Source organism: Colobus angolensis, unplaced genomic scaffold (genome assembly GCF_000951035.1).
Source record: "Colobus angolensis palliatus isolate OR3802 unplaced genomic scaffold, Cang.pa_1.0 Scaffold17, whole genome shotgun sequence".
NCBI lineage: Eukaryota > Metazoa > Chordata > Mammalia > Primates > Cercopithecidae > Colobus > Colobus angolensis.
The window spans coordinates 14,297,453-14,312,188 of record NW_012114821.1 but is presented as its reverse complement, the minus strand read 5'-3'; the positions used below and the strand labels follow the sequence as shown (position 1 = coordinate 14,312,188).

The 14,736-nt window shown below is 38.8% G+C and overlaps 1 protein-coding gene across 2 annotated transcripts in view; it reads right to left on the bottom strand.

The window, feature by feature from the left end:
* The window catches only part of ADCY8 (adenylate cyclase 8 (brain)), a 263,079-nt gene that overhangs the window by 198,756 nt on the left and 49,587 nt on the right, over positions 1–14,736 (bottom strand). For both annotated transcript variants that reach the window (XM_011938168.1, XM_011938169.1), the window contains exon 2: positions 12,035–12,184. In XM_011938168.1, coding sequence (XP_011793558.1) covers positions 12,035–12,184 — 150 coding nt within the window. The remainder of the gene's footprint in view (positions 1–12,034; positions 12,185–14,736) is intronic.

Genomic DNA, 14,736 nt, shown 5'->3' with positions numbered 1-14,736 from the left:
CATGGCACATGTATACATATGTAACAAACCTGCACATTGTGCACATGTACCCTAGAACTTAAAGTATAATAAAAAATAAATAAATAAATAAATAAAAGAACTATGTGATTAAGAAAAATAATAATCACATATTTGGGGAAAGAGAAATGCTTATTGGAAATGCTCCTTAAATTAATTATTACTTTACTCATTTGATACAGTGTTAGTGAATGTTTAAATACTAGGGTAGATATTATAGGGGGAAAATCACAATTCCTCCATGGATCAAGGAACTTGTAATCCAGCAGAGGAGATATGAAGACATGACATATATAACTCTAAGACTAAGTTGGAAACTGCCAAGCTTACCAAACTCTTGTTTGTTACAAAAAAAAATTCTATTTAAAAATCTCCTCTTGTTTTTAGTTCCGGTACCTAACTCAGGACGTGGTCCACAGTATGTATTCTATAATGCAATAACCTAATTAGATTTTGATAATATGTATTTGACTATCACCAAAGCTCTGAAGAGAACTCTTGAGTGGAAAGCTCTGAGAAAAAAGTCAATTAATGTAGAATTTTGATTGGATTTTAATGCCTTTGCTGAGTCCTGAATAATGAAGTGATAAAACAAGCATACTAGATGGCCCCTGGACCAAGCTGTGCCTGAAGCCTGCTTAGAAATAGAACTCAAGTCTAATGCTGGTTGGGGAGGAAGACAGTCTACCACAGAATATTATTATGTGATTATTAGCAGTTTTCTTGTACTTGGTGGGTAGGAAAGGAAAAGCTGGAGTCTTTAGAACACTTTGGAAGAGGTACATGAGCATAAAATCCCACGTGAGAAGGGCAAAAGGAGCTTCCTGAAGAACGCACTATCCTCAGTCTAGTCAGGACATATGACTGCAGGTGGGAGCCTTCACTGGAAGCTGCTACCTTCATGGGTCACTGGGTCTTTTCCTCTGGGTAGCGTTAGTGTGTGTTGAACTGTATCTTTTCCCTATATTAAGACAACTCACCTGATTTCTCCACATCACTATGTATATTCCTGTTGATTACATTACAGTCCTGTTGTGACAATTGTACATCTGCCCCTGGATATTCAGTAACAGGAGGCAATACATTCTTCTTATTGCTAGAACCAATATGAGTTGAGTTTCCTGTCATTTGAGACTAAAAGAGTGTGCCCAATGTGGAAGGGAGGGCTAGGGCCCTCCCAAGGGAGAGGGGAGTAGATTGTGAAGAGCATCCCATGTTGAAGGACATCGTAGCATAATAATTGGTTATATGGGCTCTGGAGCAAGACTGTTTAGGTCTGAGAACCAACTGTGCAACTTATTAGCTCTCATTTAGCTGTTTTTCAAATTCCTCATCTATAAAATGGAGGTAAAAAATCCACCCACTTCAGAGGGTTTATCTGAGGATTAAATGAAGTAATCTACGTGGAGTACAGAACCTCACACGTAGTAAATGCTATGTCAGAGCCAGTCACTGTTACTTCCATCCAGGCAACGTTTAAGGAGGGTAGAGAGGTAAGATATGGGTCTGATTTCATTCTAAAGGCAACAGGAAGTTGTATTAGTATCCCAAGCTGGCATTAAAAAATTACCACAAAATGTGGTGGTTTAAAACAATAGAAATGTATTCTCCTACAGTTTTGGAGGTCAGAAGTCTGAAAGGAAGGTGTTGTCAGGGTTGGTTTTTCTTCCGGGGCCCTGATGGAGAAACTGTCCCATGTCACTCTCCTGGCTTCTGATGGCTACCAGCGGTCCTTGCAGATGCCTTGCTCCAATCTCTGCCTCTGTTTTCACAAGGTGCTCTTTTGTGCACTTCCTGCATCTGCCTCTGGGATTCTCTGTGTTCTCTTCTTATAAGGAAGGATACCAGTCATATTGAATTAAGGCCCACCCTAATCAAGTGTGATTTCATCTTGAATCAATCTGTAAAGAGCCTATTTCCCGGTAAGATCACATTCTGAGGTTTGGGGGAACATGCATTTTAGGGGGACACTATTCAACCCAGTATAGAAGTCATAGAGATGACCTAACTAGATTTAGTTTTTAGAAGGATCATTCTGGCTGCAGCCTGGAGAATGAATTTCAGGGAATGAAAGGGTTGTTACAGTGATCCAGGAGAGAAATGGAGAAGGAAGTAGGGTTAGAAACATCGGAAAAAATATGAAAGATGTATGAGAAAGAGAATTAACTGCTCATAATTATCACTGCATGTCAGGGAAAATGGAGAGGATGGGTAGTGTGAGCTTGAAGAGTTGGTGGACAAGTGTTGCTGTTTGTTCACTAAGGGAATACTGCAAGGGCAATGTTTTAGGAAGGAAAGATCAACACTTGTTGAGCAAATGAAGGACAAAATAATGGTTTTGCCCTATGCCAGGTTTCCTTTCATGTTGATGGCATAGTTCTAAGCCTCTGTCTCAACTTTCTAGATTCCAATGGCTGATCAAGAGTAGTGTCAATGCTTTTAAAAGATCAACTTGGAATTTTGGACTTCTCATAAATAATTTACAGAATAGCACTGCATCAGTGGCCCCTCTACACCGCTTCAGTGATTCACTAGCCTATTTACTGTGAAAGGCTGTCAACAGTATACACTAAATGCTCATAGCTAGCTGGTTCTTTCAAGTCTACCTCCCCCCCGCCCCCAGTCTGCTACTTGTGTCCTATCTTTACTAAGAGGCAGTAATGTTTGTTTCCAAATCTGTTTATGATAAGCAAGCTTTTGTTTCTAAGAAAAATGAGTTGAATACTATGCTATACTCAAAATTTTCATTCTAAAAACGTTGCTTTCAAATGAGCTGTGGGTAAGACATTTGCAAAAGATTAGAAGAAAAAAAATTCTAGGATGGTTTTACACCAAGATAGCTGAGATAGTGCCTTTAAATTATTTTACCTCTTTTATAGCCAATCCATTTTGGGTGTAACTCATGCAAAATAGTAAATGTAGAATTCTGGTCAACTGACCCTTACTCCAGTCTGACTAAAATAAGCTATTTTAGGCATGGATTATTTAAAAAATACTTATTTTATTTTTCTCCTGCTCTATTTTACTACCACTCTTGAAAAGTGCCTTCAACTGTATCAAGGCAACAGAGCATGTCTTCTCTTCAGCATTTTATAGTAAGGCTATATTAGGTTTCCAATTTCAACTTCTTTAGTCAAAATTATCTGCACAGACTTTCAAGATAAAAAGCCCCCATAGAGTTCTTCAGCAGCTCCTCCATCTTCTCTAGGCTGGATCAAAGGTGTTGAGGCCTCTGATGGTGATTGATTTCTGCTTTCTGGATGGCCTCTGTATGCAAATTATAATTGCACATGAGCATAGGGTCATGAACTCTTTGAATCAGGGATAGCATTAACCATCTGTATTGCTGATGGATGCCAAATTTGAAGTAGAACACAAATAACAAGAAGAAAAACTGTTGTTACTAGAATCAGAATACCTTTTCCTTTGAAACTTAGGATATGGCTCAGGTGATCCAACAGTTCAAGGATCAGCCATGACCCCCAGCTCTCATCTATTGAGGCCCCACTATGTCAGCCAATGGGTCAGATGCTTTCTATATACTGCTTGATTTTCTTACAACCAGCTTGAGATGTAGGGTTTATTATCTTCGACAGATATTGAATCTCAGGTTGGTGTAACCACAGTCACCCAGATATAGACTTAAAGCTCTGAATGAAATACAGGTTTGTTTTTCTTCAAAGCCTTCACTTCTTCCATCATGCCAGAAAATGCAAATAATGTGCTAGGAAAATTGCAAAGAACCAGGCAGCCAGATGGAATGCAAGAGCTGGTGTCCCACCCACATCGGGTAAACATAGTTCTTCGAGTGAAGTCAGTTGTTACAGGGAGATCAGAGGCCATTAACACTGGTACTGTGCTTGCCACTCAAAACCTTCCTGGCGACTGGAGGGAACCATGGTGCTAACCCTGATATAAAACAGCATGTGAAAAACCCATGTTAATGAAAAATGTCTTAGTGCCAAAAAGAAAGAAATAACTTACAATAGGAAACATTAGAGGAGGCTTCATAAGGGAGGGTGGGGGGGATCTGAGCATCAGATTGGGGCGTTGCTGAGATTTTCACAGAAATAGCCCTAACATTTGTAGAGTTCTTTACAGTTGAAATAACACTTTTTCAGGCATTATGTTATTTGTCTCTCAGAACACTCCTGTGGGTTAGGGTGGGAATTATCATTTCTAATTGAGAGATGAGGAAACTCACATACAAAATGGTTTGACAACTTGCTCAGAGTCACACTAGCAAGTTAGAAATAGAAATGGGACAAGCATCTAGGTCAATACTGTCCAGTAGAAATACAACGTGAACCACATATACAATTTAAAAATTCCCAATTTAAAAATTCTATAAAAAATTAGCCAGAAACAGTTGAAAATCATTTTAATTGTATATTCTACTTAACCAAATATATTCAAAATATCATTTCAATGTATAATGAACATTCAATTAGTTTGTAAAAAGTCATTAATGAGATATTTTGCATTTCTTCTTTTTTTTTGGATTGTCTTTAAAATCTGGTGTGTATTTTCCAGGCACAGCATGTCTCATTTTAAAACAGGCACATTGCAGGTGCTAAATATACACACGGGGCTGGTGGCTGCCATACTGGACAGAGTAGAGATTTTCTGACTTCCCCCCAGCGTCTCTGTGCTCTGTTGAACTGCCTCACAAATATATACAGAGTGGGAGTGGAACATCTCATTCTAATGGAGCAATAGTGGCATGTCATTCAGGTTCCTGGCAGGACATAGCTGGTGCCTCAAAAGGGATAATGAAAGAGAGTTATTGAAAAATTAAGGTACTCAACAATGAATGGTAAAGCACCCCAAGGTTAGGAAGGGCTGGCAGCTACAAACACCCTTGGAATCTGGCAAATCCTTTACTTTAAGCGAGGGCTGCCTGTGGCTTTTGGTGGATAAATGCAGTCACTGTAAATCTACAATCCAGCAGGGTAGGATATGGGAAGATAAATGCATTGACGTCTCTGTCCTCCCACACTCTAGTTCACGTCCAGTATCTCCCACTGGCCGAACCCAACCAGAAGCCAGAGGATGATGAGTCTGTTGATGAGATCCATAAAGGCCACACTCCAGGGGCAGAGAAAATGGCAGAGAAGCAGAGAGGGATGGAGACAGATAGGCAACGACAAGCAAGAAATCCCAGTCATAGACATGCAGGGCGTCTTTGCTGGGCTGTGTGAGGTGTTGGAGTACAAAGTGGGAGGTAGCAAGTGAAATGATTGGAATGTCACGCTGGAGCCAGGTGGTGAATGGGCTGTGAGGCACAGTAAATGAAATTGGTGGGGGGAGGTTCTATGGGCAGTAGCAATCCTGGGGCTTTCTCATATTTAGTGTGAGGTCTTATATAATCCAAATTGGGCACTAAGAAGATGATCCTGACAGGTGTAATACTCTGTGCTGGGGTTTTGAGATGTGAGTTAGTCATACACCTCCCTTCTCAAATGAACCAAGTGAGAAATAGATATGGAAAACAGACAGGAATTGACCAAATCAAATCATTCAATCAAAGCAGCCACTTTATTATTGGCAAACGAATGGGAGACTTGGCTGCAAAGGAAGCAGACATGAGCTTCCTATTTTCTATTTCTGCTCTATAGCCACAGTTCCCCAGCCAGAGGCAGAGTAGCTGGCTACTGTGGGCTCACTGCATCAGTAGAATCCCTGCAGGGAGGACAGCAGCCTGAATGTCTGGGCTTCCTATAAGGGGGAAGGGGACAGCAGCCTGCATAGGTGGCCTCTCTGTGGGGAAGAGAGGAGCCTGCATGGGTAGGCTCCCTGTGAAGAGGACGAGAACTTGCTTGGGTGGGCTCCCTGTGGGGGACAGAGGAGATGGCATGAGTGGGCTCTCTGTGGGGAGGACAGGACCCTGTTTGAGTGGGCTCCCTGTGGGGTAGACTGCCTGTGGGGAGGAATCAAATTCTTATCCCACAGAAAGGTCTGGAGAATGTATGTACAATGACTTCTAACATATGAATTCTGCTTTCTGGAGAAAAAAAACCAGTGGATTCCTCCCTCACCATCTCAACATCGGATAGAGAGGGACAAGAATAGGTGAAAGAAAGCAGTGGCTTTGGCTTCATGCTCCACAGAGCTCAGTAAGTTTCTTTAGTTTATTGTTTTAATTTCCTAGATTATAAGGAAAATGGAGAAAAGGGAAATAGATTTATTTTTCAAGAAGAATGTTAAGGTGAGTGACTACAGGTGGCTAGATTAGCATACACTAGTTAGTAACTGGTTAACACCAATTAGAAAGCTATTTTGTGAGAGGACTTAAACCAGGCAGTACTAGTAAAGGAAATATAGAAAAAATGTGTGCATAAATGGTGAAGATAGCACCCACAGGGATAGGGACCACGGTTGATGTGAATGGATCAGGTACAAGGGTGTATCACAGAGAAAGAGGAGTACTTTTTCGGGGGATGGGAGGATCATGAACAGGCCGAGCTGGTGATACGTGTGGGACATGCTGAGGAGGCTATCGAGCTGGTGCTGGTGGTGGGCATCTGGAGCTCAGAAAAGAATGCTGATGTGGGAGCAATCAGGAAGTGATGGTTGAAGCCATGATATAGCACCTAAAGAGAACTAAGAGATGAACAAAAAAGAAGAGGTCAAGGAGAGGCCCTTGAAGGATGCCTACATTTAAGGGTTTAGAGGAGGAAGAGGGGTATGTGAAGGAAACAGGAATCTGAGACTGGAACGAAAATCAAGCGCCCCATAGTAAAATTAAGAAAGGAGAGTGCTTCAAGGAAAGGGTGTTGGGGGGTGACTCAGCAATGCCAAGTGCTGTAAAAATCAAGGATATGAGGAGGCAAAAATAAGCCAAGGGTATAGTAGAATATATAAAGAGATTAATTCCATACCGAAATGTATGAATGAAACTCTCATGGAGATGATATTTGAGCTGAGTTTTGAAGGATGGATAAGGTACAGGGATGAAAGGAAGATTACACTAGGTAGGGAAAAACATGTAAACAAAGGCATGAGTGTAGAGGGTAAGGAGAATGTGTAGGAAAGAGTGAATATTTCAGTATAAACTAAAGAATAATGAATATGAAGGATGTTGATAACATGTAAGGCTGAACATGATGGGTGGTCAGTGGGTGGCTTTGAATGTAAGGAATGAAGAATAACAGAAAATGACTTGGAAGTAAGAGGTTTTTGGAGTATAATGAGAAGACCTATCTAGTTGGAGAAGAAAGAATAAAGATGCTAAGGTTCTACCATTTTTAGGTCAACTTTGATTCTCTGAATGAATTAACAATGACAATGCTCTACTGTACTGATAAATACTATTTTTAACTTTAAAAAGTCCCCAATATGTTAAAAGGCACCAAAATGAATCAAATGAATCAACTCAGAACTCAGTAGGAAACCCAGCTTTCTCAATCTACTGTCCGAACAACCAGTTTACACCAATATTGTCTAACAAAGATATTTTAAGTTTAACAGAATTGCTTTAATACAGCTAAAACATCTGCTGCATTTAAAAATAATCTTCCTGCTGCTGCAACATATGGTATCATCAGAAACTTTATTCCAGTGCCCCCAGAGCTTCTGAGACACCTTGAAATGCCATGATTACCATAATGAGGTTTATACAATTCTCCAAGCTGAAAGAAAAACAATTAATTCATTTTAATATTTAAAATAAATATGGGCCACTTGCATCATCTGGGAGAAGCAGGATTATGAAAACTATAATAATTAGAATCTAACTCCCTAAAGAAAGATGCTTCAAGATATAGCTTCCAGATGGAAAATTCCCCTAACAAGTCGGCTTAAGATGCAAGCTCAGCCTGTCTCAGTCTCTCCTGAATCGGCTCTTTCCACTAAGATTTTAAATGAAGGGCACAGTGGGCACAGGTATCTGTATTTTTACACAAAGGAGTTATTATAATATTCATGTAGGTAGAAGTGAAGCTAGGAGCCAAAGTTTGAATTCAATATAACTAGTTAAATAAATATTACTCAGAAGATCCTACATTTCAGCCACTATGCTAGATAAAAACCAGAGAATCCATTGAATTATATAGAGTAGCTGCCTTTAACTAGTCTTTAGAGGTTGTGGAGAGAGAGAAGCACAGATTAGTATATGCCATAAAGTGGGACATATTCTTTGATAGACTTAACTATCATGGCATGTGGTGAGTACAAGAAAACCATCTCAACTCTACCTGGGAGACAAAAGCAAGCCTCGTGGAGAAAGGAATGCTGAGGCAGAAGAATAGAGACACATTAGGAGGGAGGTGGATTTCCCAGAACTATTAATACATGGCACAGGGTGGTGAAATAGCAGTTTGGGGAAAGTGACATGCAATGATTGAGATCCATGTGGCATGCTGTAATAGAGATCTGACAAAGAATTTCTTCACTTTGGTGTACACAGCACTTTGAATAATGCCTGGTGCATAGTTAACACTCAGGAAATATATAGCTGTTATTGAATGGAAAGCAGTAAGGTTCCACTTAACAGGTTCACAATTTGCTTCAGGATGTCAGAGAAAACCTAGTGTCCGGCATTGCTGTCCTTTACTAGGTCATACGTATCTTGTCATCAGTATTTTTGCTAATTTCTTTCTTTCCTCTCTTCTAAGAATTAAAGTCATACTCATCCTCCAGGTCCAATTCAGAGTAATGACTGAGTCTTATTTGGCTGTCTCTCTATAGCATGAATGGGTGAATAGATAGAAGAATAAATGCATGAATGAATGATCATGGGAATTCTCATAAATCCTTCCAACAAACTACTTCCTCTCTTCCTTCAAGATTTTTGCATGTGTTTTTTGCACTTTTTGGTGTACTCTTTACTGCCTCTCCACTGAGCTGAATCCTATTCACATGTCAGCTCAGGTAAAATTTTTTTTCGATAGCTTTCTACAAGCCTCCAGGTTAGTTTTGACCCATACACTATTGCCATACGTGTCCCTGTAGTCATTCATCTTCTACACCAGGTAAACTCTTTAAGGCCAGAAACTGATTGCTAGTCAGCATTATATTCCCAATGCTCAGCAGAGCTCCTGACACATAATAAACCCTCCACAAAGAAATTAATTCACGGTTGAACAAATTAAATGATTAATTTTTTTGTATCCTACCATGAGATAAAAATCAAGAATGCATGAAAAATCCCACAAAACATGGTCATTTCTGTTGAATATAACCTATTTGATTCTCAATTTATAATTGCAAAATATTACCATCAATCTTATTTAGGGTCATTATCCAAGGAAAAGGTATCTGCTGTCACTTAGGTTCTTATAGCATCTCCTTCACAGGGTATAGAATTTTTAACAGTTATGTCATTATAATTAGTTCTGATACGAGGTAGATGAGAATTCATTTGTCAATGACACATGATATTTTAAAAGATATGGATGGGACCTAATGATGATTCTGGTTGCTATGCACTTAAGGAGAGCCATCATCCTGATTTACCTCCATATAAATAACCCTAAGTTATTACAACTGAGCCAAGTCAATCCATAATAAATTCTCACATGAGTCCTCTTGGGACTGAACTATGTTGACTGATTCATATAAATCATTACACACAATAATGCTAATAGGAACTCTTCACTGACTTGCAAGGGCATCTCACACAAAGTAATTCTAACCATTAAGGAGACTTTTCAGGAAGGATGTTATTATTCCCATGGCCTTGATGGGGAAACTATGACTCAGAGTTTGCTCAAGCTCACTAAAATAGCAACTAAGCAAAAATTACTAATCCAGGGCAATCTCATTTGAAAGTCTATGTTTTCTCTGCCAGACTACACCGCCCATCTATTACTGAGGAAGTTCTCAAGGATAATGGAAACCTGAAGCAGAGATCAAATGCCAGTGGAAAGTAACTTTAGCACTGATGATGTAGAGTCAGCTATCTCAGACAATACCCTTGAGTAAATAAAGGGTGGTCAACATGCCACAAATATCATAGTTGTGAATACAGGACTAAAAGAAGCCTACACAATATTTTATTTCATCCTAGGAACAAAGCACCTTCCACAAAAGAGAGTCTTTTCTTGTATTTTATCCAAGAAATCAATGAAACTGACTTATATGTTTGTATTGCTTTCTACATAGTATCTCATTTGAGGCAAATGTAATGCAGAAGAGAAAGATATTGGCCCATGTATAAAAAAGGAACCTATGGTGGAGAGTTTAATAGCTTAGGTGGTCCAACTAGGAAGTAATAAGAGCCATGACCCAAACTCTAGTGGTCTTTTCACTACATTCTAGTTGTCGCTTTCTCTTACCTCTGTGTATTATTATTTTCTTCCTCCTTCTACCAACTCAAAAAAAAAAACAAAAAATAAAGATTAGAGGGAATGGTGGATGATTCCTCCACAATTTTGGATTAATAGATCACAGTGATTCCAAGACACCCAACTTGAAGGATGGGAAAAGAAGCAAAAAGTCTTATGGAGATGGTAAGGCAATAATTTTTAGTGTCTCCAATATATCATAAACACTAAATAAGAGGCAGCCCAGACAACTCACCCACAATTTCAGCTCTCGTTGTGACAAAGCATTAAGAACAGTTGAATACATTATTAATATGGCAGCATTCTCTGAACCGGCACAGATCCCATGGAAAGAGTGACATGCCAGTCTGGCAACTGATCTGTTTTGCATGGGAACATAATACAATAGTCCTGGGAGATACTCATGTTTATTGTACAGGGTGTTTTCTTTCTTAAAGTTATTTTTCTTAATTATTCCAAGGGTTATTCAGAGAAATTACTATGAGGTTCCAGAATTATTTTAGGCAATAACTTCGAAATTCCATATTCTAAATTTGTAAAGTCAAAGTAAGATCTGAAAGCTCAGGAGTTTCCTCTGCCCCAGGAGACAGCAGATGGCAGTGGGAGTTGAGTCCTGGCAGGTGTACCCTACCTGTCCATCTCATCCATTATCACACAGACCTGGCTTCACTCACTTCAAAGATCCCTGACTCCCTGGTGATTTGATGCAAATTAATCATGAAGTAAGTGATGAGTCTTTCTCTGCTACTTTCTTTATGATTTTTGCAAACTATTATTGCCTAAAGTCTTAAATAAGAAATGTGCTATATTATAAATAATAAGACATAACTTTAAGAAAAAGGTCTTAGTTAAAAAAAGGTCTCGTATTATAGAAATAATATATCTACAAGCATACAATTTCCAAGAGCATATATACGTGGGATGGTATAAATTGACGCTAAAACCAATTTTCAACACATTCCTGATATTCCTCTTGGAAAATTGTTTTCAGAACCAAAGGTAAGCATGGATTTAAAATATATAAATAGTTTTAATAGGGACAAATCTTTATTCTTTGAAAGTAAATTTGATTTTGGAGAAATATATTATTTGAGGCCAAAACTACTTTTAAGTTCCTATAACATCCGCCCAATCAGGATGTCCAAAAAATTATTTTATCTTAACCTCTCCAAATTGGAACACATTATTGTCCCCTGCAATCCAACTTCTTTGCCTACTGTATCCCTTATTCTGATGTTGGCATCATGTCCACAGGATTTTTTTGTGTGTATATCCCTTCTAAAAATCAGGTTGTGGTATTAGAGACTGGGCATGTGTAAGATTCTTCTCTGCACTTACTCTAATTTGAATTGGTAGACAGTAAACATTTTTATCTGAAATAACACATTTACAGTTTAAAAGATAGAGGGTCAAAGACAGGCATGCTGATGGTTTTGAGGCATCATGACCTTGTTCACAAACACAGATGTCAGTGAAAGGTGTCAGGAAATACAGCTGTGACTGTAATCACTTTATTTCTTATGGGGAACGATGAATTGAGTGTGGAGAATAAGACCAACCCATTTTGACCTGTATGTCTAACACAACTATTTCCAACTCTGGAATCCCGTGACATAAACTTTAAGAGAACACTTGCAAGTCAGGACGTGTTTGGGAGCAAAACAGGAGCTCCATAAAAGTTGGAGACTGGCTAGGTGATAACTAAAACGCACAGCCTTGTCAGTTGGTACCTGTCTTTGGTTCTCTGTCTCCAGGCGCAGCCTGGCCTCCACACACCTCCGAGTCTCCAGGAAAGCTTGGCGCTGGGCCCGGTCTGACAGGTAACTGATGAAGATTCCAGCTGTGTTCATGCACATGAATAACACTGCCTGGGCCACAACCTAAAACAAACACAGTCTGGTCAGGTGCTTAAAACAAAAGCTATTTACAAGCAACAATAAAATACACAAATAAATATGAATTTCCAAGGTAAATCCTAATGTAGTAATCCACATGTTTAATCGCATGTTTGTAGAACTATGCCCTTCATTCAGATCTTGAGACAAATGTCATCTCTTCAGAGAGGGCTTCTTTCACCACTTTCTCCAATTTAGGCTTCTTTCTCCCCAGGTTTAGACTGGAGTCTTCATGGGAAACCTGCTGTGAAAAAGAGAGAATCTGGTTGACTTCTTTACTCCACCTTCTCTCTCTCCCCTTCACCAGCAAAAGCTTCTGGCTTTTAAGGGGTTGGAGAATCTGGTGGGAATAAAAAGAAGAGACTAATAAGAAACAGGAAAGGAATCCATTGAATACCTTTGACTTCGAATACATTGACTACTATATTTAGACTCTGGTGTTCTCAGATCTTCTTGGATAGAATCCAAGTCTTGTTTCTAACTCAAGAAAAGAAACACCTTTGCCTATTGCTTTTCATCTCCACTTCCATTATTCTATTTCTAGGCATCAAGATATGCTTCCTGGACTCTTAAATTAGGCTTCCTACTTTTTCATTTGACCCCTTTCTAACTACTCTTCAGTCAATAAAAGCAGACATTTTTGAAGAGGGGTCAACACATGGAAGAAATGAACAACATAGTATGAATTTCTTTATTTTTACAGCTTTAGCCTGAGACCAGGTCACAGCTCATGCAGTGTGTGGTAGCTGTAACTCCAATAGAAAGTGCAGGTAGCTTAAAGAAGCAAAGAACAGAGTTTCGGACCACTGTAGCTTCCAGAAAGTGGGAGAAGAATTCCAAGAGGTAAAGAACCCAGTGAAAGAAAACCTAAAATTGTTTTATAACCTCTTAACTGAACCACATATGCATAGGGAAGACAGTAAGCAATTGAGTCAAGGATAAAAATAACTGAACTGATATTTGAACTGCAGTCCAAAAGACAAAGAATTTCTTTTTATTTCAATCAAGTTAATTACCTGCTAAAGTGAAACAGAACAAAACAAAAATCACTATTTCCAGGGGAATGTAAGATAATTCAGTCTTAACCATAGAGCATTCACAATGCCCAGAACATAGCACAGAATTATGTGACATAAAAAAATGTGACTCAATCTCAAGAGAAAAGATAGTTAACAGACATCTATTCTAATCTGACCCAGATGTTGGAATCAGCAGGCCAATATTATAATAGTTCTTACAACTTTGCTCAGTGACATTCTAGCAATGAATGAAATTCACTGAAAGTAAATATTTTAGCAGTGAATGAAAAGATAAGAAATAGGAAAAGAAATAGAAACCTCAAAAAAAGAAAATTTCAGAAATGAAAAACAAAATATCTGAACCAACTGGATATTAACAGCAGAACATAGATGATGGGTCAGTAAATTTGGAAATATGCCAATAGAATATAACCATTTTGAAAAAAATTATTAATAAATAAATATTATTTAATGTTAAATAATAATTTAGTGTTATTATTGCAAAGTTTCTTACAGGGCTCTTCCTTAGTTGAGGTCTCATGATTACTCAGTCAACTCCATATAGTAATAGAGTAGTATTCATGTTCTGAACAAACTCTTATGCTATTTGCTTTGTTTTTAATAACTGTGGATTAATACCTGAGAAAACTTACTTGGCCCAGTTGCAGCCCAAACACAAAGAAAGAAGGCAAGCAGGAAAGATGACATAGATTCATCAAAAATGACATTCATAAAAGGAAACTGAATGAGTTACAAGAATCATAAAATTTTAATATGCCAAATAATTATTGAATCTAACAAGTAAAAAGATATATAATTTGATTCTGTTTTCTAAAACTGGATTAACTAATTCATTTAATACTTATCGCTAGTAAAAAATATTTAGACCTGCATCTAAAATTAATCTGCCCTTGATGTAGCTGTATTTCATTCTGTGTTTCCTCTGACAGGGCATTGACGTGAGAAGAATGGAAACATCAAAAGGAAAACGGACAACTTTCATGAACAAAGTAGAATTCCTTGGAAATGTGGAGCAGGTTGACATTATGTGGTGAGAAATTAATACATTTCTCAAAGATTCTTGGCCTAATCATTCCATGAAAGCATGTGCTAGTACATTGGTACTTGGTTGAGGGAAATGTAGAGAATACAGACATCTAAATACCTTAACACAGTGGTCCCCCCTTTTTGGCACCAGGGACCAGTTTCATGGAGTTTTTCCATGGAGGAACAGGGATCGGGGAGGGAGGGTGGGAGGGTGGGTTTGGGATGAAGCTGTTCCAACTAAGATCATCAGGCATTAGATTCTCAAAAGGAGCTGTGCAATCTAGGTCCTTTGCATGCGCAGTTCACAATAGGGTTTGCTCTGCTGCTGATCTGACAGGAGGCAGAGCTCCGGTGGTAATGCTTGCTAGCCGAGGCTTACCTCCTGCTGTGCAGCTGGTTCCTAATAGGCCATGGTCCAGTACCCATCCTCGGCCCAGGGGTTGGGGATCCCTGCCTTAACATGTAATCCTA